The sequence below is a fragment of the Meles meles genome, chromosome 18 (genome assembly GCF_922984935.1).
Source record: "Meles meles chromosome 18, mMelMel3.1 paternal haplotype, whole genome shotgun sequence".
Lineage (NCBI taxonomy): Eukaryota > Metazoa > Chordata > Mammalia > Carnivora > Mustelidae > Meles > Meles meles.
Genome location: NC_060083.1, coordinates 31,672,166 through 31,698,834, shown reverse-complemented (window position 1 = coordinate 31,698,834; position 26,669 = coordinate 31,672,166). Strand labels below are relative to the sequence as shown.

At 48.5% G+C, this 26,669-nt stretch overlaps 1 protein-coding gene across 6 annotated transcripts; it reads right to left on the bottom strand.

The window, feature by feature from the left end:
- Window positions 1–817: 817 nt before the first annotated feature.
- Window positions 818–25,599, bottom strand: MTMR4 (myotubularin related protein 4). 6 transcript variants are annotated; one of them, XM_045984122.1, is made up of 19 exons: window positions 25,519–25,599; window positions 24,023–24,061; window positions 20,230–20,319; window positions 19,755–19,871; window positions 19,154–19,236; window positions 17,192–17,352; window positions 16,980–17,076; window positions 16,686–16,799; window positions 15,612–15,808; window positions 15,223–15,351; window positions 14,643–14,754; window positions 13,962–14,157; window positions 13,540–13,725; window positions 13,276–13,446; window positions 12,979–13,133; window positions 5,659–7,057; window positions 3,730–3,840; window positions 3,367–3,455; window positions 818–3,151 (listed from the first exon to the last, which is right to left on the bottom strand). In XM_045984122.1, the coding sequence occupies exons 2-19, from the start codon at window positions 24,023–24,025 to the stop codon at window positions 2,974–2,976; spliced, it is 3,588 nt and encodes a 1,195-aa protein (XP_045840078.1). In that variant the 5' UTR covers window positions 24,026–24,061; window positions 25,519–25,599; the 3' UTR covers window positions 818–2,973. The 6 variants fall into 6 exon arrangements, with proteins under 6 accessions (XP_045840078.1, XP_045840075.1, XP_045840077.1 ...); XM_045984119.1 differs by lacking the exon at window positions 25,519–25,599 and adding an exon at window positions 25,244–25,377; XM_045984121.1 differs by lacking the exon at window positions 25,519–25,599 and adding an exon at window positions 24,690–24,985.
- Between the last annotated feature and the right edge of the window lie 1,070 nt (window positions 25,600–26,669).

Below are 26,669 nucleotides of genomic sequence, written 5' to 3'. Positions count from 1 at the left end.
CGAGGCGACCCGCCCCCTGGACGGCGCGCCGTCCAGCCCGCCGGACGCCGCCGCGAAGAGCCGGGCAGCGCGCGACAGCGTGAGGCGCGGCCACGGCAAGTCGCGTTTCCTCGGTGGCTGCGTCCCCGAACCGCCGGAGTGCGGCGGAGTTGCTGCCCACCAGGTAGGGTTAAATCCTGCAAAGAGATAAGCCCAATTATCCAGCGTGGAATACGAAGATTCGTATTTATCACCACAACCAGTGGAGGGGCGGGGGCGGGGGGGGGGAGCGGATTTCGAATTCTTAAGAGTGTGCACTTGGCAATTCAAAGTCAGCCATTCTGGAGAACAAAGGGTCTAACTCTACAATCTGAGGAACCATAAGTATAAACTAAGTTTGATTGCTTGTCTCTCCAAAATAAAAATGGTGATGGGGCTACGGTATCCTGAGTAAACGATTCACCTTTTAGATAGTACCATTTTTTATGGTTTTTAATAGACCTTTTTACCGCGGTATTTTTGCTCAGGGCAGGTTTAGTGAGAACTGAGGTGCCTATGAGGAGGGAATGGGAAGACAAAAAATACAATCCTGTGTGCCTGGTCAACCAGCTGGTGCAATTTTAGCCATTAAACAGAAATAAACCTCACATGAGATGGGATAGAATTCTACAGTTTCCATAGGATAAATTCCTAGCGATCCATAAATAAGAATATAGCAGGTGCTGTGCTGATAAAAAAGGTTGGGAGGAAGGAGTATATTTTAGTCTTTTCTTGTGGTCAAAGAATAAACGAGTATTTTCTTAGAAATTAAAATGAATAAAAAGACCCAACAAAGCAGCACTAATATAGAGATTTTATTTAAACTGTATTGAGTTTTTACAGCACATTGCATGTTTGTCACAACGCAACTGCACAGTTTGGATTTTTGGCCACATCATGTCACTTACACCCACAAGAGCTCTGAAAGGAGTATTTGATGAATACATCTGAGCTGAGAGCCCAGAGTCTCTCTCCAAGGCCATGCAGTATGTTCACTGATGGGACAGTCCCTCAAAACAGCCACACAAAAGTAGACAGATACAGTCTCCTCAAATGTTACCAATCTTACTCCCCCTGAAAATGGGCAGAGTGAAGTGCAATGAAAGTCAAGTTAATTAAAAAGCCACTCGCAACTGGCAGTAAGTTTTAATGATTGAGAAAATGCTTAGGAGAATTTTACATATCAGAGACAAGGAATAGTTTGTTACTTTTTCAATGATCTCAGGAATTTCCCAGACACAAATCTCCATTATTCAACTCCATTTAAATGAAAAAAAGTTCTGCTAGGCTGACCTAAATACGCCAAAACTTTTTAGGTTACATCCATGACAAGTATAAAAGCACAGATGCTTCTCTGTAGGACTGAGAAAAGGTCAGGACAAGTAACAATTCTTGTTCTAAATGCAGATCCTAGTTATTTTCGAATGAAAATTTTTTTTCTAGGAAGCAACATGAAAGTAGCAGTTAGACAGACAGCTACCATAGTTTTAAAACAGGATAAGCCTAAGTGTAATTTACCTTTTATACACCAATGGATTAAAGAAAATGTATAAAGGAAATACTAGTGGTTTCATTATAGGTCAAGGAGACTATATCTGTCCCAACCACAGTACATGGCTATGTCACTGTATCTTTTGGTTAAGTGCCACTGGTACATATTAAGATGAAACTGAAACAAACAAAAAAAACAAACAGACAAAAAAAACAAAAACAAAAAAAAAAAAACACCAATGTTTGGTCCAAGTGGACACATTTTCTCTCCCAATTTTGGTATCAAGGCTTTATTCTCTTCTGTTTGGGTTCCATTGTTAAGTGCACAGAAATAGACAGCAGCATTTGTACTGAAACCCTCACATATCAAACAGCATATTCTAGGAGGTAAAAACCAAATGCTAAATTCTACCCTCAAGGTGTCAAGTGTTCAGGATAAGAAGCAGTGTAACCCAGAGGAGGCAGCAGCCAAGGGAAAGACAACATTAGGGAAGTGGGCAATGGAACAACAACAACAACAAAAAAAAAACCATTGTTTTATTTTCATGCCAGGAGAGGATCAAGGTGTAACTCCTGTGTTAGCACCAGGACAACTAGGAAAAGTCAGGTGCAAAGGGCAGGGCACAATCAGCAAATATTTGACAAGGATCATTTCTGCTTTTCCCTTCTCATTCTTCACAGTGCATACCTCAAGAGCTGCCACTGAGTAACAGAGACTACTTACTGCCTTCACAGCTCCAAATAACAGATTTTTGCCAGAACGGAACACCAGCAGAGTTTTCCTCTGCTCCCCAAAATGTCTCACTCCTTAGAACTGTCGCTCTAAAGTGAATATTCACTTATGCTGGCTGATGAGACAAGTGAAAAGATACAGCAAAACCTTCACTTGCAGAACCAGTCTTTACACCAACTCCACAGAAAGACAGAACTACTGCAACTAGAGGGAGTGCCTCTAAAGACTGAGCCTTCATGCACAGACACAGAGCACAGAGGAACAGGATATAGTTCGTTTCAAATAGGAATTCCTATCTTATATACTAGAATCTGCTTTTTTCAAGGTGGAGGAGAGATGAATCTGTTTATCACTTGGAGTTTGCTTATACATATGCCTTTCTATTGCTGTTGGGGGCACATCATCAGGCAGTATCTATGAAATCATCATCTTGTGACCCCCCCCACCCCCACCCCAGGAGAAAAGTGGGAGTCACCAACTCAACATTAAGCTTCCAGACTCTGGGTCTGGATCCAGGACCATTACCCCAAGGTGAGGGTCTCACCAGTAGAAGACCTCCTGCCAAATTGGAATTCCTCTGCTCCAGTCTATGGTACCAAGGAGGATTTCTCAAGACAGTAACTTTGAGCTCTGTGATTTCATGAGCCATACCAAGGAACCTTCAAAACTACACCTGAAGCAGATCCTCCCTTCAAACCTGCTAAAATTGGACAGGTCATCTCCTCTGGCATTCAGCTGGAAGCTGTAGCAATGGGTTTCTTCAGATGTTGGCTCATGAGTTCTCTGGCACGAGATACTTGGATGTGTTCGTAACATGAGTTACAGACGAGAACTGGGTCATAGAGTTGTTGATCAGGAATGGGCAACTTCAGGTGGCAGCAGCCAGCACAAAACACGTTCCCACAATTTCTGCCAAAGCACAAAGAGGGAAGAGTTCATCAGAAATGCCCATATGCGGAGAATGAATGATACTCCAAAAGGCCTTACATGAGTAAATAAAGAGAAAAGATGGGGGGAAAAAAAAAATCCCTATAATGCTGTCTCCATTTTCAGATTAACTCGACTTAGCTATACATGTATGTCACTGCTTTATGAGCCATACAGAATTCTACAGGACATCTTACCTGCAATGGTGTCTTCGTTTGGCCAACCAGAACTCACAGTCACAGTTATAGCAATGTGATGCCATATGGTCTGGAACCCAGCGAGTCACCTAACAGAAGGCACAAGGAAAAATTCCAGGTCCTTGTCACCAAGTAGAAGAGCAACATTGCAACAAGGAAAGCATCTCAGGAGAAAAAACAAGGTCTGTCTTTATAGTTGGCCACTACCTGCCTCTAAAAAGACAATCATCTAGGAGAGAGCTCTTGTCTATAGCATGTCACTCATGCTACTCCATGTCACTCATGCTAGAAATAGGAGAACTCCTATTTTGTAAGTATTTACTTACTCCATACTTACGTAACTATGCATTGGCCTGCACATACCTCAGTCTCTTTCTTATCAACAGGTTCCCAGCTTGCTTCTGAAAGGCAGTCCTCACTGTGATCAGAGCCAAAATCTTCTATATCACTGCCATCAGACTCCTTCAAACATGTCTGAAGAAAAGGCAAAGATATCAATCCATCTTCACCATCACTAACCTTCATTGTTTACTAGGCATCAGGGACTATTCTAAGTACATTACATGCATGTACTTCTTTCAATCCTCCCAAGAAGCTTAGATGTGTATTATTATTGTCATCCCTCTTTTACAAATAAGGAAACCAAGCATTGAGAAAAGTCAAGAGATAGTAAGCAGTAAACCTGGAATTTAAACCTAGTACAGTTGACCCTGGAACCACACAGGTTTGAATTGCATGGGTCCACTTCTATGCAGATATTTTTCAAGAAATACAGTATAGTACTATGTATTTTCTCTTTCTTACGATCTTCTCAGGAACATTTCCTTTTCTCCAGCTTACTTTACTATAAAAACAAAGCTTACAATACGTCTAATGTACAAAATGTATGTTAATTGACTGTATTATCAGTAAAGTTTCTGGTCAGCAGGAGCTATTAGTAGTTAAGTTCTGAGGACTCAAAAATTATACGGGGATTTCTGACTACACGAGGCGTCGGCACCCTAACCCCGGCATTGTTCAAGGGTCAACTGTACTTTGGCTTCAGACCCATGCTCTTAACCAATATGCTTTATCACAGCATGAAAATATTATGTTCTCATTACATTCTAAACCAGGGGCTCAGAAACTAGGCTCACAGGCCAAATCTAGCCCACTGCCTGGTTTTGTAAATCAAGTTTTATTGGAAGACAGCCACATTTATTTACATATTGCCTGTGACTGGTTTTGTGCTGTAACAGCAGAGTCGAACAGGTAGGACAGATACTGTATGTACCACAAAGTCTAAAATATATAATATAATATACGGCCCTTTACCAAGAAAGTTTGCTGACTCCTGTTTTAAACCATCACCCTGAATAGTAAGTTGTTAGTCCTGACCATCCCATCCTAGCAAGCAGGCAACAGGAAAGTGGGAATGTCTTAACAGGAGGAAAAGAAGTGCCTGTGTTCATGACAGGATATACAGTAGCCAAGAAGCTAACTTGTAGAACCTCCCCAGAACTGTGTCCCCAAACCAGAGGGCTTCCCAACACAGTGAAGCCTAGACAGTCCTCATCATCTCTCACCTGGGTTATTCCAAAACACCTTCCAGCCTCCCAACCTGGGTTTCAACTGCCTCATCCACTTGACAAACTATTGCTAGAGTAGTATTTTTAAAATACAAATCTTATCACGATAGTGGCCGAAAATTGTGCTGCCTTGAGGGTAGAATCCAAACAAGGGATCTTGAGCTGACCTTTCTAGTTCTGTCCTATCCAGTTCTCTATATCCCTGTCTAGTTCTCCAGTATCAGCTCCTGCCTCACTACCCAACTCCCTCCCGCATGGCCCCAGCACACCTGTACATGCATGTAAGTACACGTGTGTGCGCGCGCATGTGCATGTGCGCACACACCCCCCCCACCCCTTTGATTAAGCCATCCCATTGGAGTACTTATTGCCTTCATGCTTTTGAGAATGGTATTTCCTTTTCACTGTCTACCTAGGCAAATAGGACAAATTCTTCAGTACTCAGCTCAAACATTACCTTCTCAGGATAGCCTTCACTCCATCCCAGCCCCTAACACCTAATGCTTCCTTCCATGGTAACACTTAAGACCATAATTCTAGTTGTCTCTCCCTCTAGTTTCTCTCTCCCAATACACTGTGAGCCCCTTGAGATTTCAGACTATGTCCTTCATCCTACAGGCCAACCACCTAAAACAGTGGCACCCAGCAAGTACCCAATGAATAAATGTTGGAAGGCTGGATGAACAGAATAAATGAATGGATAGATAGCAGTGGTGAAACTTACAAAATCATCCTCATAGTCCATGGGCGGCTCTGCTGGAGGGGCACAGCAGTGACGGATGTCCAGCCTCATCTGAAGCTCACGCACTTGTCGACGTAGCTGCTCCACCTCTTGCTTGTACCCTGCTTCAATCTGCCGTAATCTGTGCTGGATCACATCCGTAGGAAAGGGGAGTCCATCATCATCCAAGTAGAGAGGAGGCACTGGAGAAGGGCAGCTCAGTGGAACAGGCTTTGTGCTAGAGACCTGCTTTGGATGACCGGACAACCACATCCGGTTATTTTTCCCTCCTGGAACAGTACAGTGTCCACTGGAATGACTAGAACAGACTGGTGACTTCACCCCTTCTCTCTGAGCCCACTGGCCCCCAAAGCAGGGCCCTGTTGCCCGCACCTGCTTGTTGCTTGACCTCTTGCTACAACAGCCATAGGAAAGCAGCCGCCGAGGGGTGGTCTCCCCACTTGGGAATGAAGTCACCATCCCTTGGAAGCTGTCCCAGTTGGATCCTAAAAAAGAAAACTCACTGATCTGGCTCTGAGAAATTGGCTTTCGGGACAAGTCCAGTGGCACTTTCCCAAAGCGAGGATTTTCCAGTAACTGCCCATTCCTAATATTCCCTCTTTTGCCAGTGTATTCCTCCTTATGAATCAGATCTGGCACAGAACTGGGCTGTTCCTGGTGGGAGATGCTTGCCACAGACCCCGGGGGATCTTGGCTGAGGAAGTCAGTGCTTGACTCTGGAGGAGTTTGGCAGGTAGCACTTGGTGGGTTGCAAAGGGTGCCCAGACTGTGATCTGGAGCACATCTGGAGGGCACACCTAGCATGGAATTTAGCAGGGCCCGTTGGGGGGCACCTGTAAGGGAGTCCTGGGAAGACTCGGGAAAATCACAAACTCCATGACCTTTGTTGGAAGCGACTTCAGAGAGTGCACCGACAGCTTCTTTTTCAGGACAAGGTTCAGGTTGTTCCTCCGTGCCATCTAAAGTCCTACTCAGCTCAATGTGGGCAGGAGGGTCTAGAGCTGGTGTCATAGTCTCTTCCAGGACCTGGATCTCAGGATCAGAGATGTTGCTCTTCATCTCCTGGGGCACTGCAGTACTAAGCAGTTTGTAACTTGGAGAACAGCTTCTGTGATTCTTGAAGGGTTTATTGCTCAAGTAGTCTTTCTGGCTGCTGGGCAGAGGGGAAGGAAGACCCATTTCTCCTACAGTCTGCTGAGGACCTCCTGCCCCAGATTCCACGAAGGTCTCAGATTCCTCAGGATTGCTATGCCAGGGCTCCAGGCCTACTCTGGCCTCCTGACAGTGGTTATTGAGGTTCGGGTCACTAGATGTGCGAGTCAGGGGGCTGCTTGTGTCACAGGCAGAAAGCAGATCATCCATAGATCTGGTTTTAGGTAATCTGGAATGACAGACACAACAACACCTCCAGGTCAGTAAATGGGAGTCACCTCCAATATACAGAATCAGACCATCAAAGCCAGAGTTCATAAGAAAGAAAATTTACGATTACAAATAATCAATGTCCACTGTAACAAGTCTACTGTGCAAAAAGTGAAAGACATGAAATCTGTCCTCCAGAAGCCAGGATCTGTCCCCTGCCGTTATTAGTCCTTACCCTACACAACCTCCCTGGGCAATCTCAGCCACTCTCGTGATTTCAGTGCCTTCTATGTTTATGCCTTCTAAACCTACTGTGCCGGCCAGGACTATACCCAAGTCTGAAATCTAATGTCCAACTGCCTCTATCATATACAGTAAGACAGAAGGAAGACAATTCTGGAGCTAAGATGATATTGGTTCTGACACTGACTAGCCATATGACTGCAAGTGAGTTATTTAACTTTTCAGACATGTGCTTTCTTCCTCTATAAAATGATCATTATAAATTATACCTTACAGAGACGCTACAAGGATTCAAACTATAGGCAGCCAACAACAAACTTACTAAGACTATACACACCACTTGTTATTTTTACTACTTTCCTTATTATAAATGATCCTTCCTCACAGCAGAAACCAAGACAGCCTTTTACAACCACTTAGTAGCACCGCATGCCTTGGAGTCCGAAGTCACCATGGAAACTTCCCCAAGTATAAAGCACTCAAGAGTTCTAGAGGCATTCGTGCACACCAAATGGGTTACATTTTCAAGAATGTCTGATTTTTAACACATTTTGAAAGTCCTTAGAGCAATGAAAACTTCAGGGAAACTTGCCAGGAAACAGTGGAGACTTAATCAGACTCCTATTTTCAGATGCCTTAGTCAGTCCAGCCCATGCAGAAAAATTCCTCAAAGGTTGAGTTAAAATATCACTGATTTTTTTAAGTGATTTTTAAACGCACTATGTTTTTTAAAGATTCTTATGTGTGTTTTTACTTTTTTTTTTTTTTTTAAGATTTAATTAGTTTATTTGACAGATCACAAGCAGGCAGAGGCAGGGGAGAGAGAGATGGGGAAGCAGGCTCTCCACCGAGCTGAGAGCCCAATGCGGGGCTCAATCCCAGGACCCTGAGACCACGAGCCAAGCCAAAGGCAGAGGCCCAACCCACTGAGCCACCCAGGCGCCCCGTGATTTTACTTTCGTGATCAATTTTGATTTTGATTTTGTTTTTTGTCTTGTGGTATACAGTTCCAGGAAGACAAGAGCAATGGTTATGATTAGAGTCTCTGGGGTCCCATAGCTGGGCTCGAATCCCAGCTTGGTGATTTTTTAACAATGTAACCTTAACTTCTCTAAGCCTCAGTTCCCTCATCATCTTCGGAGAAAAGTAATAGTACCCACCTCTTAAAGCTGATTAAACAAAATAATCCATTTCCAAGCACATTGCTCAGTACTTGTCATATTGTTACACTTACTGTTTCCTTACTTATCTCCTTCTCTGAAAGTGCCTTGAGGGCAGCACTGTCTTATCTGAATCCCTAGCACCAGCCAATCAAACAATTTGGAGAGATGAATAAGTGATCTTAAAATCTAACATCAAGTGCCCACTGCTAGGTACCAACTGAATGCAACAGACCAGTGGGTGTACATTAGGAGCTCCTATAGATTTTCTAGATATACAGACAACCAGCCACGTCTAAGACCTATGAATGAGAACCAGGCATCTATTTTTAAAAAGTACCACAGCTAACTTTGTCTTTTTTTTTTTCTTTTTTGTTTTACTTTTTTATTATGGAAACTTTCAAACATACAAAAGTAGAAGAGTATGAAGACCTCCCATGTACTCTTGACCCAAATTCAACAGTATCAATAGTCTCCTATCTTCCACAGCTGATTCCTACCTGGACAAAAGATTTAATCAATAATGCTGGTTAAGGGGCACCTGGATGACCCAGTCAGTTAAGCTTCCGACTCTTGGTTTTGACTTAGGTCATGATCTCAGGTTCCTGGGATCAACTCTGTGTTGCACTCTGCCCTCAGCACAGAGTCTGCCTGAGATTTTCTACCTCTCCCTCTGCCCTCCCCCTGCTCACATGCGCACAAGCACGCTCGCTCTCTCATAAATAAATAAATAAATAAATAAATATTAAATACACAAAATTTTTAATGATCGTAATAATAATGTTGATAGAGACAATAATGAGTGAGGAGTTTAGAACAAAGACAACTTGTCTTGCTAGAGTGGTCAGGGAGGGCCACACAGAGAGGGTAGATTTGAGCTGGGTATATCAGAATATGTTGAACTTCAGTGGAAAAGAACAGAACATAAGGTATTTTTTGATCTAGGTAAAGGTAAAACCAAAGATAAGTCAGGTCAGTTGTTAGAGAAAGTATTGTTTTTATTTGCATACTACTTGGTCTTCCAAATCCAACTCTGCATCTTGAACTGCCTATTGTATACTTTCTCTTTGCTAATATTTCAATCCCAACCTGCCTGTTTCTCCTTCTCTTGCCCAAACTGACTCTTCTCAACTTCCCAATGTCTTTGGGTTGGTATCAATATCCACCTAGTTTCTAAGCTCAGAGACTCAGGACCTGTCTTTGATAGGTCCCCTCTATTCTTTACTTCTACCTTCCCATATTCAGTCACTCCAATGTCTGCTAATGACTTCTCTAGAGTCTGATTTTAATCCTTTCTCCTTCCAAACTCTTCTCTTCATATCTGAATTACAATAGTGTTGGCTGATCTCTGTGCTTCCAACTACCCACCTCACTGACTCATTCTCCAAAAATCCCGTTGTCACCAGTTCACCGTGACTTCCTACAATGACTTAACTATTGACAACTGAATCTAAATAAAGTCCTCAGGATAATGTTTAAGCCCTCAGTGAACTATCCTGTGTTTCCTTCTTTCTGCTCCTCAAAATGGCTCCTTCTTAACCCCCACCAACTCTAGATAGGTTCTTCTTTTGTTCATTAAACTATCTTTCATGTATGTAATTCCTTTGGACCCTTCTCCACTACCTTGTTACCAAGCTCACAACTCCCTTTATTCCATTCATTTGTTTGTTCATTTAAACACTTACTAAAGCACCTATTATGTGCCAGGCCAAGTCAGATGCTAGAGATACCAAAAAGTCAAGGCTCCTGCCTGGTCTTCCATGAAAACTTCTCTAAGTAAATAGTCACCAAATGACCCTTTTCTAACTTCTCATTTCTCCCAATAGCTTTGAACTACACACATTCTTATTTGCTTAGATGCTAACTTAGAACTGATCTCTATTTGTCCTATGTCTGTCTTACTATAGCTTTTACAAAGTATCTTAAATAGGATCAATATCTTCTATTTCATTTATACAGGCCACAAACCTGTACGGTACTAGAGAGCTAGTGGGTATTTTTTTTTTTTTTAAGATTTTATTTATTTGACAGAGAGAGATCACAAGTAGGCAGAGAGGCAGGCAGAGGGAGAGGAGGAAGCAGGCTCCCTGCTGAGCAGAGAACCGATGCGGGGCTCAATTTCAGGACCCTGAGATCATGACCTAAGCAGAAGGCAGAGGCTTAACCCACTGAGCCACTCAGGTGCCCTGAGCTAGTGGGTATTAAACATTTACTGAATTGAAAAATTAGGTATTACGGGCACTTGGGTGGCTCAGTCAGGTAAGCATCTGACTTCAGCTCGGGTTATGATCATGGGGTCCTGGGATCAACACCCACCCCCCCACACACACTGGACTCCCTGCTCAGCAGGGAGTCTGCTCCTCCCTCTCCCTCTGCCCCTCCCCCTGCTCATGGTTGCTCTCTCCCTCTCAAATAAAAAATATCTTTATTTTTTAAATTTTTTAAAGGATTTTATTTATTTGAAAGAGAGAGAGCACAAGCAGGGGGAGAGGCAGAGGGAAAGGGAGACGCAGACTCCCCGCTGAGCAGGGAGTCCAACGCATGGCTCAATTCCAGGACCCTGGGATTGTGACCTGCTCCAAAGGCAGAAGCTTAACTGTCTAAGCCAGCCAACCATCCTAATAAATAAAATAAGAAAGAATGAAAGGAAGGAAGGAAGGAAGAGAAAAGAAAGATTAGGTATTAATTTAAGGCAGTGATTATTAAATGAGTGATAGAACTTACCCAGAATTTTGTAAGTTCTGGGCCCTCTCCCTGGAAAAATAAACTTAGGAACCTATACCCAAACTCTGCATAGTTTGGGGAAGGAAGAAAATCACAGAATTCCTGAAACCTATCCATGGGCCCTAACCATGGACTCAAGACCCTAAAACCAATAATTTAGGGGGGAGTGGGCCTTTTTGTTTTCCTTTATAATATTCAACCAATAACTTAAGTTATACTTTAAGAGTCCTCCGTCAATAAAGATCAAAATTTGAAATGTACATATCCTTTGAACCCAACATTTTCATTTCTAGGAATTTATCTGGCAAAAATATTAGCACAAATGCAAAGATAACACATATAAAGTAATACTACTAAAATGTACACTTAAAAATGGTTCAGATGGTAGATATTATGTGTATTTTACCCACAACTGTTTTCAAAAACATACACATAGTTAAGAATGTTAAAGCAGTCCCAAAAATAATAAAAAAACAAAAAACAGAAATCACCTAAATGGCCAATAGGAAACTGGTTATATAAGTTATGCTACACTCTAATTTTAGACTGTTATATGCGTCGCTAAAGCAATAAAACAGCTTTATATGTGCTTTAGAGGGGTGACAGCCTAACACAACATGGGAAAAACAATCTGCAGAACAGAATGCAAAGTATGATTCTGTTTTTCAGCATCTTAAAATGTTTCTTTTTTTTAAAGATTTATTTATTTGAGAGAGAGAGAGCGTGTGCACACATGGGAGGGCGGTGCAGAGGAAGAGGGAGAGAGAGAATCTCAAGCAGGTTCCCTGCTGAACACAGAGCCCAACACAGGGCTCATCCCATGACCTTGAAATCATGAGCTGGACAGATATCCAAGAGTCAGAAGCTTAACAAACAGCCACCAAGGTGCCCCAAAAATGTTTCTCCATGACAGTGTGGCTGTATCTACGTAGAAATAAACATCTGGAAGCACAGGCACCGGAGTGTTAGCAGTGGACACCTGTGGGGACAAGGGTCTGAGAAGGAGACTTTCATTTTCTACATTTACACTGTTTGATTTTTTTAAAAAAGATTTTATTTATTTATTTATTTGACAGAGAGTTAGAGAGAGCACAAGTAGACAAAGCGGTAGGTAGAGGGAGAGGGAGAAGCAGGCTCTCCACTGAGCAGAGAGCCCAATGCAGAGCTCAATCCCAAGACCAGATCATGACCTGAACCTAAGGCAGCTGCTTAACTGACAGCCACCCAGGCGCCCCTCAACTTTTTTTAAAACAGGAACATGCATTACTCTCATAATGTAACCAACATCCATTCTACTTCCCCCAAGTATTTAGCCAGAAGATAACTTTAATTTTTATGTCTGCCTTTAAATTCTGGCCTTTTTCTTAGGGAGAATGGGAAGACCATCCCTCTTCTGGGAATGTACCTCCCTGAGAATCAGATGCTTCCAGAAGCTATTGTTGTATATAGCAAAGGTCACTACTACTAAGATAGCAAGTACCCCAATGTCTTCTATAGTGAACATAGAAGACCATTCCCACAAACCTTCCTGAAATAGTCCTTTCTTCTCTGTTCTCCTCTCCCCTGCTTAACTATGTCACATAGGGTGATAGCTCCAGGAAAGGAGGTAACCAATCTTATCTTAAGAGAGGACCTTGAAAACATCCAGAGTGCCCTCCAGGCTAGCTACAAGTCTTGGGCCAAGTCTCTCCTTCAACTGAGACAAGAAGTTGCTTTTAAATATCTTATTTTAAAAAAAAAAAGGAGAACATGAGGTGAAGCACAAAGCAATCATTGCCTTCCTAGTGGAGAGAGCAAGAAAGACTCTTGTTACCTGTCCAGAGAGCGGCCAGAGAACTCCTGGCTCTGAGCTGCTGGAGAAAGGTAGAGATCCATGGTCTCCTCCCCGAGTGTACATGGAGACGATGCTGGCAAATAAACAGCTGTCCAGAGGTGCAGGGCCCGGACATGACACACAGGATGCAGGACCTAGGGAAGCAGCCCCATGCCAGTGTTTTGTGAGCGGGTCCAGGTCCCTCTTCTTTCTCTCAGCCCTCATTCTCCCCACTGCTCAGGCTGTTCTCCCTGGAGCTCTCCAAGCAGCGGCCACAGAACAAGGGATGGGACTTACCATGTCGGAACCAGGTGTGTAGAGGAAGTTGTGAAAGTTCTTATTGCCAGCCCGCAGGAGAGCCCACACAGAGCAGGTCCGCTTGTAGATGTTGCGTTTCTCTCGCTCGCACGGGTTGTTGGCCAGGAACGTGCCGTAGAGGCAGGAGTACGTGTGCTGCACCAGTTTGACCTAGAAGGCCGCACTAGCTCACACCTGGGAGCCTCGGCCACCTTTCCCCCGCCCCCGCCCCGTCACAGGCTTTACCAGGAGCGGAGGACTTACCAGGAATGCTTCATTAAACTCAAACAGGCAGGGGAACTGCTTGAGCAGCTGATGAACAGAATCAAGCCACTGGAGGAACACCGGGCACTGCTCGTTTTGGTCCTCTGCATTCTCCTGGTGGCCGCAGCGGTCTCCAAACTTGTGTCCAAAATCCAGCCAGTCAGACTCTACTAAAACTTGGAAGCCCTGCAGAAAAGAGAGGCCAAGCATAGGGCCTTTCTGGAAAGGCTAATGTGCCACTCCCCAGGGGATGCCCAAGGCAGGGAGCTGGCAGCTACAGGGAAGAGCAGAACTGATCCTAGGAGAGGACTCAAAGCCACCAATATCCTCTACTAAAAGATCCCCAAGACAGATCCAGAGGGCCCAACACCTTCCCCACCCCCCTTTCCCTCTGGTCTTCCCCACCCAAGCCCACCCAGTACCTCCAGTGTCCTGTAATATGGGTCCAGCAGTATCTTGGCCAGGGCTACGATCTGTGGCGTCCGGTCCCAGCCGTCGGAGCAGTGCACCAGCACAGGCCGGCCCTCCCGGTCCACGGTATTAGCCACGAGCACGGCTGCCTTGAGCATCACTGACAAGTGCTGCAGCCATTTCGTGCTCTCCAGGGCTGACAACCAGCTACAGGAGAGCAGAAATCAAGCCTGTCACCAAGGACACTGAGGCTCCAATGGTGTCTCCGCCACCCACGCCAGCCACATCGAATGAAGTCCCCAGGGAAGGCTGAAGCCAAGAGGTCCAGTGCGGGGCCCTTCTGCCAGGAGCTATCTGGCAGGGAGGTAAAGAAGACAAGAACCAAGGTACACAAGGGACTGAGGACCGAGGGAGGAGCGGGAAGCATCACATTTAGCCTCCTTTCCCCAGTTCTCTGTGTTCTTTAAGTAGGACTTCAGATCCAAACCAAAGGAACCTGGTGTGCTGTGGCCGTTCCAGTGCTGGCCAATGAGCAGAAGATGTGCTCTTGGAACCGGCCCGCTGCACCAGGCCCTCAGGTCTCCCATACCTCCACACCTCCCATTAGCCCAGCTCATCTTCTAAGAACCAGAAGAACTGGGTGAAGGACAAGACGAGGGGGGACAGAATGGGGGCAGGCAGGGACCACCTACTTGCTGGGGTCGGGCATCTGGCTACACACAGCCCGGAGATACTGGAAGCTGTTCCGGATGGCGTGAATGTTGGCCATCCCCATGAACACGACCTCACAGTTGGGGTAGTACTCTGTAGACATACAGACGAGGGTGGAGCCTAAGAGCACGTCCCAGAAACAGCCATCGAGGACGAGAGCGGTCCCCGTGGACCAGGCTTCCCCGGGCTGGGGGACCACTCAGCTCCGGATGCTTGGGTGCCACATGCTGACAGCAGTAACGAGGACATTACCGACGAGTGATAGTCACGGTACTACTCGTAATGACAACACACAGCAAATTCTCAATATATAGTAGCTGCTCTATGCTGATAATTTTTATGATCATCCCCAATTTACAGATAAGATAATAAAATTGAGACCGAAGAAGCGAATGAGTCACTGCTAGATAAGAGGCAGAGTCCTGATTCCAAGCCAAGTTTGTCTGGCTCTTTCCACTGTACAAGCTGCCCCCAGGCCCCTCCTCCTCGAGGCCACCCAGAGCGCAGACCGGCTACAGACAGGGTGCGCGGGGGATGTGGTGGGGGTTCTAAGAGCCATACCTTCGCACTCACAGCCTCCACCCTTGGCCCGGTTGGCCACTGCCGCCGTGTAGGAGCGAGCGTCCAGGATCAGCAGCTTCTGGGGGGCTGTGGTGCTCTCCACTCCAGAGCACGCGGTCAAGGAGGAATCTAAACACACAGCAGGGAGAAGACCCTGGGTCAGTCAGCCCAGCATCACCCTACCCTGGGACACACTCCTTCAGCAGAGAACAGACAACTGGACACCCCGGTCCTCCTACAGCCTCCCAAAGGGCAGAGACCCTGGCACCCTGTGTGTTGTCAGCTTCTTCCCATCCTCTCACGAGGTGGGGAAGGGAGGGGCTCCCCAAAAGCCAGTAAGGCCAAGGTAGGGGCTCTCCAGGGGGTCAGTGCCGCCCGCAACACCTTACCGAAGTCAGTGTCACATGCCTCGCTGGCATCACTATTCCCAGTGCTGAGGGAGCCCCCACTGGCTCTTGTCCCCGGGTCCAGGGCACAGGCTTTAGCGATGGATGTGACCAGGTACTCATCATCTGCATTGCGCCAGCCCCACCAGCTGATCTCCGGCTGGCTGCAGCGGGCGATGGCAGCCCCGTTGCGGAGGTGTCTGACGAAAGGGAAGAAACCATCATTCTCTTGCCATCTGCAGTGCCCACCGACCCTCCCAGGCCTACTGCTAAGGCCTCAGGGGGCCAGACCAAGATCTCCAGAGCCAACAGGGGCTACCCATTACCACAATAATAACCAAAAGCCCTTGACATATCCAGAGGGCTCTACAGTTTACAAAGCACTGTCACATACATTTCTCGGATGCTCTCTGTGTTCCCAAGGTGACCTTGACTTCTTGACTCTGCATAGCACCTGCTCCAAGTACCGACACCCAGCAGGAAAACAAGCCTGAGCCCAGAGCAGAACAACTCCAAACCTCACAGCTACTATCTGTCTCACTCTATTTTCGCTACAGTGTTCTAGTGCAGGAGATCCACAAGCATTTTCGGTAAAGAAACAATAAATGTTCAGCTTCACATGTCACAGCCTGTCTCTGTCATGCATTCTTTCTTGTTGATTTAAAAAAAAAAAAAGCAACAGTTTAAAAATGTAAAAACCATTCATAGCACTGGGCTGTACATAAAACAGGCTGCAGGCTGGATTTGGTTCACTGGACCATGGTTGGCCAACCTCGGTTCTAATGCAACAATTTACACACACAACACTGTACACACATTAATGCAACATTTTATACATATACACACACACACACACACACACACACACACACACACACACCCTCTCCAAAAAAAGTAAAGTGAATGTATTCTCCAAAAGCCTCATCTTTAGAAGAAAAAAGCCAAGGTAGTTTTTGATTGGAAATTATTTCATTTCCTGCAGGGTATCAATTCCCACTCAACCAGGCAAAATCTCCACTTTTGACTCTTTCTTGCATAAAAAATGTCCTCCCTATTTCCTGTCCCCTGCTGCCTCACCTATACACAACCACCGGGATCCGCTTCCAGGAGCGGAAGGAAGCCACATTCTCCAGCTCTTTGTCTGTGATCCACACAGGAACTAGGAGCTTCTGCGGGTAACTGGGGCACAATCTGTGAAGAGACCAGAAGGGGTCACCAAGTGCAATCTAAGGCCTATGATAACAAGATCCCTAGGGATGGCTTTGTGGGAAGAGAGATAAGGAGTCCTCCTCTCTCACAGAACCAGGGACTCGGCCCAGTGAGATCTGAGTCTGGATTGGTATTTTGGTTCTCCTCCCCCTGCCCTCTCACTTGTAGTTGCTGTTGATGTGGGAGACTCTCCAGACATTCTGCAGATCAAAGCCCATCCTCGTGAGCTCAGCCTCCTGCCGACATCGTATGTGCTCTCCTGCAACACAACCCCCATGCCTGCCTGTCAGCATCCAAGTGCACCATGTCCGTGGGTGGAGGAGGGTTAAGAACCAAGAGATATGAAGCCTCCCAAATAAAACAGCTGGCCTTACCCGGCTGACACAGGTGGGTATGCTGGTCCTCCTCAGTCAGTCCCAGGCACCAGGCATGGTAAGCAAAGGCAAAGAGGTCTTCAGGCTTGGCAGGTCGCGCCGTGGCCCGGCTTAGCCGTGACAACCACTCTTGGCACTGCTTGAAAGTGGAGAAGTGGCACCTGCCAAGGCAAGAAGCCACAGAGTGAGGCAAGGGGCAGGTGTGCCTTGGGGCCATAAGGGTCAAAAACAAGGCCCACAGGAAGGCTGTGGGGAGGGGAGGATTTAAAGCAGGAGTTAAGGCACAGGGACCCGGGGGAGGACCAGGGACACTGCCAACACCCAAGAGAACTTACCTTTTGACAACAGTCTTCCTGAGAACTCTAGTCCTTGGGACATACTTATCCCTTCAAATGGGGCCCTACCATTTCTTACATCAAATCCAAACTCTACCACATGTCCCTGAATGTGCTGGTATTCCATGTTCTATCATGACTCCTGATGCAGGCAGGAAGTCCTGTTCATACCATTCCTGTCTCCTTATTTCTTCACTTCTGCTTGATAATGCCTCCTCTTGGCCAAGCCACATCCTACTGACACTCTGAAGACAGTCCTGTCCCCCCTCTTCTTTAAAGCCTTCCAAGCCCACTCCATTTTACAGACCCGTTCTTCTCTTAGTCTTAATATGCTTAAGAGTTTTAAACAGTAAGTTTTCCCAGAGCATACTGCCACTGTTAAGTCTTCCTTTGGCAACTAGACCTCAACCTCCTGGAAGAGAAGGCCAGTGTGGGTTCTCCTTCTGAATCCCTACAGTCCTGAGCACATACAGGACAGACTCTAAAGTGGGCACTCTGTTTTTTTTTTCTGGACACTCTTTTAATGATCCTTGGAGTCATTCCAGACTCCTCTTTCTCTCATATCCAATCTGTCAGCAAATCTTGTCATCTCTCCCCTCAAAAATCTGAATGCTTTGTGCCATTTTGGCCACTACCACCCTAGCCAGGCCCCCACGCTCTCTCGCGTGGCTAACTACAACAGTTTCTTAACTAGTCCCCTCCGATTCTGCCCTTGCCTTTGCGCCTGACCCCCTTCCATCTATTCTCAACAGAGCAGCCAGAGTGATTCTACAGAACATTAATCAGATCGTATCTCTCCTTTACTCAAAACCCTGCAGTGGTTTCTCATTTCCCTCAAAGTAAAGGCCAGTCATTATGACACTCTGACACCCACCTTACCTCTCAGATCTTATAACCCACTACTCTCACCCACTCCAGCTACGCGAGCCTTCTTGCTATTCTTCCAATACGCCAAGTAAAATACCCACCTCAAGGCCTTTGCACACACTGTTCTGTCTGCCACCCTCTTCACTCAAATATCGACATGGTCACTTTTTTCAGATCTTGAATCAAATGTCACCTTTTTAATGCAACCTTCTCTGATCCTATTGTTTAGAGCTACAACTTTACCCCCACAGCACTCCGTATTCCCTTTCCCCGCTTTACTTTTCACCTATACGTTTACTATCATTTAACATATTTTACTCATTATTTACTGCTGGTTAACTACCCACTGGAACATAAGCTCCATGAGGGCAGAAATTCTTTTTACTAGTACTCTGCTGTATTCTCAGTGCCTATAACAGTCTGCCATAGAGTCGAGGGGTCAATAAATGTATGTTAAGTGAATTAATAAATGAACCCATAATCACACGAGGGCTATATCCCAACCCTAGATGCCTTCACCTTCGCTATCCTATTTAATCCCTATGGCAACTCCATGAGCTATACGTTATCCCCATTTTTTCAGATCAAGATACTGTGGGGCAGGAAGTTGATTTCCCAAGCAAGAGAGGGTTTCTACCTTTTCTTCCACATGTGGGAAGTGAGACAGTATTTTTCCTTCTTGCCGCAGAGAAACCCTGCATCAGAGAGGTCTGGGCAGGACCAGGGCCACAGGACCTGAGTGTAGCCCCACTGTTCTCACCTCACCACCTTGGAGTCCTTGCAGGCAATGTGCAGCTGGAACATATCACGGCTCTCCACAGTGTCAATCATCCGGAGGGGGACCTTTAGAGGAAGGGCAAACTAAAGCTCAGCTCCTGTCACTCCTCATGCCCATCCCAGCCTAGATGCCGATGTAGCCACACAAGGAAGGAAGCTGACACTGACTGGGGGCCAGCTGAGTGCCTGGCTAACTGTGCACGGTCCTCTACCTACGTGACCTTAAAGAATAATCATAAGAACCCCACAAGGCAGATATTTTCAGACCAAATTATTCGGGGGGAAATTAAGCCTTGGGTGATTTAAACAAGGTCACACAGTTGTAAGTGGCACTCTTCCCAACAATGCCACTGTGCCCCCTTAGAAGGGTCAGCAACAGAGTAAAGGAAAGAGAGAAGAGGGGAGGGAAGAATAAGAGAGAGGCAGAAAGACAGACCCATAGCAGGAAAACAAAAAGTTAGCAAGAAAAAGAAGGGAACCCCAACTTCATTTGGAGACATGATCAAGACCAGCACTGGAGCAATCTCACCTTGAACCAGGCAGGGATTCTGCCTTGGGTGTGGGAGAACAAGACAGAAACTCACGTTGATGACAGAATCTTTGAACTTGATATGCAGCCGGTAGTTGGAGATGGCAATGAGGGCATCGGCTGCCCGGCCCAGGAACTCCACTCCCTCACCCTGCAGCACTGTAAAGGGCACCTGTCGAGGGGCAGAGGAATCCTCAGTCCAGGAGAGTTCCAGAGGAACCCTCAGTCCACCCCTCCGTTCCCCTCCCCAACCCTGGCCCATGGGATCCCCTCTGGAAAAGCTGGGCCAAGGCAAAACAGGAGAGTCCTCTCCAGGCAACAGCTGCACAGGAAAGCTGCCTTTCCTTCCCTGGGGCCAAAGGCTCCGCAAAGCAAGTACAGACAGATTCCCTTCCCTCGAGAGACCCGGAAACAGGAAGCCAAAGCCCCAGTAGGATCCCCTTGGAGATGTTGATTGGGGGGAGGGAAGGAAAGGTGTTTTTCATTTGGCAGAGAGCTCCACCCACCCTGGGCCCCCACCTCCTCCTTACCTGCAGATTCTCCTCCTCTTTCACAAGTTCCTTGGGGGGAAACAGATCCTTGGCTTGGATGTACTCCAGGCTGGGGGGCCCCTCCTCACCCTGTAGGGAAGGCCTCAGCCCTAAGTCACCAGGCTCCACTCGGCACATCAGACCTCATTCTGCTCCCCTCCCTTCAATAAACCTGCATACAACCCATACACCCTGATAAAGGTTTGGTCACCAGAGGATGGAAAAGAGGACTGGCTTGGTGGGAGGGGTGACGTGGAGGGGATACTCAAGCCCATTCAGCCTAAGGGAAGAGTAAGCTCCAAAGAGGAACTGGGAGTCTGCACTCCTCAAAGAGCAGCAGAACCAAACAGAACCAAAATTTCCCAAATGGAGGAAGAGAGAAAACTAAGAAAAAGACAGGCAGCAATGTGAAGGAAAGACAGAAGTGGGAATGGGAAGTGCGGCTCTGAGAAAAAGGAACCAGGTGTGGCAGCTGGTTATGGAGAAAGGAGGGAAAGCAGGCACCTAAGGCCACAGACTCTTCACTCTGGTAGGTGAAGGAGACAAAGAGGAGCAGGTTGGGGGATTCAGTCCCATGCCTCTAGAGGGCCTTCATGGATGTTTTCAAAAGAAGGATGTGTTTTGGAGCTGAGCTTATCTTCCAGTTAGGCCCACAGTACTGAAGAGCCCCCACCACCTACCAAGCAACCTGCCCTGCCTGCTGATCAGAGGGGAATTCCTACGGAATACCCACAGCAAGCAGAAGTAACTCCTCTCCCAACTAGCAGGGAGGGGTGAAGAGGGGACCCACGATCTGGGAGAAACCAGGAGACCCAAGGAAGGCCAGGGGGGAGGGAGAGAGAGAGAGAGAGGAGGCCTGGCAGCCACCCACGGGGGGGGGGGGGGGGGGGGTAAGGAGGGGAGGGGTGGGAACATCTGAGAGGACAGATGGGGGAAGCTGGGAAGGAGCATTAAGCCAGAGGGGGGGAGGAGGGGAGGACTGGGAATGATGCAGAGGTAGGAGCCCTGCAGAGGCAGGGAAGATGGAGAAGAGAGGCAGTCTGGGGGACAGTCAAGGAGAAAAGACTGGCGTGTCAGGTGAGGTATGGAGTGGTGGAAGGGGGAGGGGACCGGAGCCAGGCAAATAGCTCAGACATCCTGTGCTCCCCGACGGGCCCCCTAACATCCCAGACCAGCCACATCCCACATCCCCAAGCAAGGATGCTGCGGGTGGGACCAAGATGGAGAGGCGGAGGTAAAGGGATGTACCCCTGCAGGGCGGGGCCTGGAGGATCTGCAGTCAAGGGCAGTGGCTGCGGGGCCAAGATGGGTCACAGAATTTACACATATACACACACGCTTTCCATAATCCCAGGCCCCCGAAGATGAAAGCAAGTCCAAGAAAGAAAAGGAACCCTCCCCCTCCACTGCCAGGGGCCACGGGAAGGGGGGTGAGCCAAAATTCGGAATCGCAAGGGCTGGCGCTGGGCGGGGCTGCGGGTGCAGCAAGCCCTGGGACCCCCGGGCCCCCGCAGACCAGGCCAACACTTACGAAGCAGCTGAGCATGGAGCAGGAGACGCGGGCGGTCAGGCTCATGGTCGCGGGCGGTCTGGGCCAGCACACATGTCCCCCGAGCCGCTAGGCTGCCCGCCAGTGCCGGACGCCCGCCGCATCACGGCTGCGGGGCCAGCCAGGTGCAGCCGCGGTGACCAGGAGGCGAGCGCGCTGGCGGCGGGGCCTCGGCGCGGCTCCCGCGCGCCTCTCCCCTCCTCTCCACAATGGAGCGAACCCGGCTCCGCCCTCCCTCACGAGCGCGGAAGGGAGGGGAGCCAGACGAGGGGAGCGCCCCGGGCCGCGAGAGGAGGGGGATGGGGGCGGATCCTCGAGGCCCCGCCCACGGCTCCAGGCTCCTCCCTCCTCGCGGTTCCCCTCCGGCCGCGTGCGAGGGAGTCCTCAGGGGACGTCTGGGGGCTCTCGCTGTCTGGGCGGCGGGACTGCCCCCAGACCGCGTCAGAGGGTAAGGCAAGCCTTCCTACGTCCTTTCACTTCCCATATTCTCAGTGAACCAGCCCACATCCCTCTTTTCACACTCTGTCCCCATGTCCTCTCCACTCTGCGTTCCCCCAGTGCCTGTCCTGAATTCCCAAGATAAGGCTCACCTACAGTTTCAAGGCCTCCTCCTTTTCCTACAAAACCACCACCCACCACACCCCTGTCCACCAGTGTCCTCCAATCCCATGACATCACTAAATCCCACTCCCTTTTTTGCCCTTTGGAACAGACACTGGTCTATGCCAGGTTGGCCACTCCACACTCCTGAAAGGGAAGTTCTTTAAGTGTTTTATTCCATGTCCCCTGCCCAACCCTACCCTTCAGCTCCATCTCTCCCTTATTTCACATCCTCTGACGTCTGGATATGAAAGTCCTTCTTGGAGAAGAATTTTAGGGGGCTGGGAAAGAGAAGGCTGGAACTACAGACCACAAAAGCTATGCAAAACAAAACCTGAAACCCAAAAGTAGGATATGGAGGGAGTTGGGTAGAGGGCCAAGGAATAAGGAGGAGTCAGACTCAAAGTGTCATCAAAAGTCTCAGAAGGAGCTGATTGGGACCCCACACTTCCCGTGCCTGGTAACTTTCAGGAACCAGGGCTTTGGTTTTGCTGGGGGGGGGGGGGGGGGGGCGGGGAATGGGAATAGGAGAAAACTTGACATTGTATTAGCATCTACTAGGAGCCAGGCAGGCTGCAAACATTACCTCACTAGAACCTGTCAACTCTCCAAGAATTAACTGTTTTGCTGGTGAGAGGTCCGACTTAGAAAGAAAATATGTGAGTTACCTAAGCTATTCAAGCAGTGGTGCTAGGATTCAAAAATAGACTACGCTCACTCTAAAGCCCATGGTCTTTTCAGAGAGTCACAGAAGAAAAGAGGAAGGGGGCTATCAGCTGGTGGGAACCAAGACCACCAGGCTTTCTATGGAAGAGATGAGAACCACATACTCCCATGACTGTGGAGGGAAGGAGAGTCCTCTCACCAACTGAATTCCTTAACCTGCACAGGGGACACTCAAAGAAGCTGAAAAGATACAGCCAGAGCAAGGGCCCAGTATGGGCCTGGGCCTGCAACTCTCTCTTCTCTTTTTATCTCACCGCTTCCTCCTCCTGTTCTCAGGGGTTAGCTAAGGAGTTCCCTGAATGTGAGGTGAGAGAAGGGCATTTACAGTTAATGGAAGATATACAGGATCATTTTCACCCCCAGCCTCACCCCCTGTGCAGCCTGGTGATATTCTGGGCCCCTTGAGGGTGCTATCCCGCTATATATCCAGTCAGCTATTGAGTGCAGTAGCTTAAAAGACAGCAGCATCTTAGAGCTGGAGAAACCCCACTATTTTGATGGAGTCACTCCCAACAAGCACTCACAATATTCAAGGGGCTCACTAGGAAGTGCAAGGATCTTGAGATAAAGGAGGCCTGGCTTTTCAGACCAGAACAGAGGGCTTCCATCAGGCACCCAAGAAAAGTAAGAGAAGGGCCATTATGAAAGGCTATGAGAGCCAGTGGTAGTATTGGGAAGGTATAGCATACATAGCATGTGCAGGAAAAGACTTCTAGAGGCTTCCTGTCCCAGTGCTGTATATTGGCTGGTGTTTTGCAACCTAAAGAAATCCTAATTTATTTCCAGGAGAGATGAACCTGTTTAGAGGCTGAACAGAGTAGCACAGAGCTCAAGGTCCAGGAGGGGCAGGACAGCTTCACAAAACAGACAGAAGGATTACAGAAAATACAATAATCTGAGGAAAGAGAGAATACTCACCATTCTACTGTGGTGAGGGTCCTGGCTGCCTGCTTCTTACTGTAAAAAGACAGAAACATAAGATTAAAGAGCACCATTAACATTACCTTAGAATCAGCCAATGCCACACATCTACTCCTAACCTCTTCAGCAAATTTCACAGAGAACTGGGCTCTCCCCGGGTCCCCTTGCCAGACAGAGGCAATGTGGGGAGAAAGCAACAAGTGATTCTGCAGGGCATGGAGTCGGCCCCAAATTTCTGGCGCAGGAATGAGTGTCATCCAAGATTATTCGGCCAAACTTGAGAGTCCTGATTCCCAGATCAGACGGAGAAGAACACTCCAAACACTGTTCCTTTGGGGAAAGCAAAAGAACTGCCAACTCTGAAAAGAGAGGCTGCCCAACTTGGACTTACTTCTGGCCCTGGAGGGACATGAAGCCACAGAAAGCTCTGCCAGCCTCTAAGTCTGGAAGTAGCACCCACCTGACCTGTTTACTGGGGGCAGAGTCCAGAGTGGAGGCCAAGAGGGAGGGGACCACAACCTGTGAACCGAATGCCTTCTGGCAGCAGGACTGAATAGGTCCTGATTAAACTATTTTAACACCAAGTGGGATGCTGGTTTGTGGGAGGAGGCAGGCCATACAATAGAGACAGAATCAGGCCAGTCTAAGGCCTCAGAGTCAGTACCTGTCAAATGGGCCCAATTAACAGAAATTCAGGATGGGCCTCCTTGGCCCACTCAGGGAGACAGGCCCAGGTTTTCCTGACACTTTCGCTCATGCCTGCTATCCGAGCTCAGAAGTCCAGCAGTTCCCTGCGGAAGGCTGCGGGGATAAAAGCCTCCATCTGTGGTCCTGCCCGCCTCCCTGATCACAGCCCACCCTTCTTCACGGGGGAGCCAGCAAGAGGCAAGCCAGAGGTGCTGCCTCACCGCCCACTGGCACGCAGCCTCAGGGAAATGGAGGGAGGGAAAGAGGGACAAGGACCAGGCCTGGGATGCCCAGGGCTCCCGGACCAAGGGGATTTGGCCCCGAGGGGCGGGGGGGGGGGGGGGGGGGCGGGCCAGGCTGGCAGGAGAGCCCAGGTGTCCAGGTTCTAGAGGCGGAGCCTAAAGATTCGGAGGCGGGGCCCCGAATGACAGAGGGCGGGGCCCATGAAAGCCGGAGGGGCTGGGGCGGGGCGAGGCAAGACGTGGTCGTTGCGGTTCCCAGACTGGCAGTGCACGGGGCACGGTGACTCACCCAGGCGGCGTCCGCCCGACCCTCCGAGGCCGCGCTCTCACCACTTCCGTCTCCCCCAGCTGCCGAGTCCGCGCAGCTTCGACCCCACCACGGGGCCTCTTTCCCCAACCAATCGTATCTCCGGTCTGTGCCCGCCCTGGCCAATAGCCACACCAAGTCCCGCCCTGCCCCCACCACGCAGCCGCCGCCCTCACTCTTCACTCTGCTCATTGGTCAAGTGGGGCAGACGCCCTCCCAGCCTTTAGCCTATCGGGTGCCTGAAGACAAGACAGTACCTGGAGAGAGGAGGCACGGCCCCGGAGAGGAGGCTCGACCAATGGGAAATCACAGCGCGTCCCTGCGGCAGCCAATGACAGAGCAGTAAAAGGGGGGCTGCTGGAAGAGGCTCCAGGGGCCGGAAGTGGGGGTGGCTGTCGCCTACTGGTAGCGCAATTGGAGGCGGGCCCTTGTGGAGGGCACAGGCCTTACAGCCACTTCCGGCGACGACCACGCCTTGGGTGTAGTTCTCAAATAGATCCCTGGTGGCACCGCAGTTTATCCGTTTCCAGTTTTGGTTTCGCTGCGGTCCTGTCGTCCCAAACCCGGAAAAAGAGAAAAGACCCCGCAGGCTAAGAGAGAAGGGAGGCCTGGGTGCGAGGTTCTGTCTTCGGTGTTCTCCGAATGGAGGCGGGAGGGTTTCCTCTCTTCTGCGTCGTGATGGGTTCCTCCGACCCTTACTTTGCATCAGCGAACCGACCCTGCCGTCCTTCGGGACCTGCATGGTGCCGTCAGTCCCGAGTCAAGATCTCTCATTTGAGAGATAAGAAATCTGGATCTCAGATTGCCACGAGCTAGCGGCGACCGCCTGTCTGTAAGGAGAGTGGGAAGGGGACTCGCCCAGCTCTTTGCTCCTCCCTTCTTCTCTCCCCTCCGGGGAGCCAGAGCAGGCAGCACGGCGGAGGGTGGCCGCTGGAGGTCGCCGTGGCCAAGAGATACCACCAACCCGGCAGAAATGGAGAACCGTTGATTTAGACTCTCTGGCGGTAGCTTCCCTTTGGGGTTTGGCCTGAATGCTTTAAATACCAGGCCCCGGGGCCAAAATGTCTTCACGGGTCTCTGCTTACTGAACGTTGGAACTTTTACTACAGCTGGTAAATTCCAGCAAAACAGGAACCTTGCCCGTGTTCACTGCTTTAACCTGGGTCTCTTAAGCAGATGCTTAATATTTGTTACAAGAATATTGAACTTCTCGAGGACGATTGTACTTTACTCATTCCCAGCACTTACTATAGTGTTGGATGATCCCAAGGGTTTCAGTATTTGTACGGTGTTCTGGCACAGGCTTCTTGGAGTGCAGAGCTTAATTGTGTGTATACCCCTTTCCCCAAATCAGGGGAAACAGGAAGTCAGGAAGCTGCATGCAGGTAAAACCATGTTTTCCCAAGAG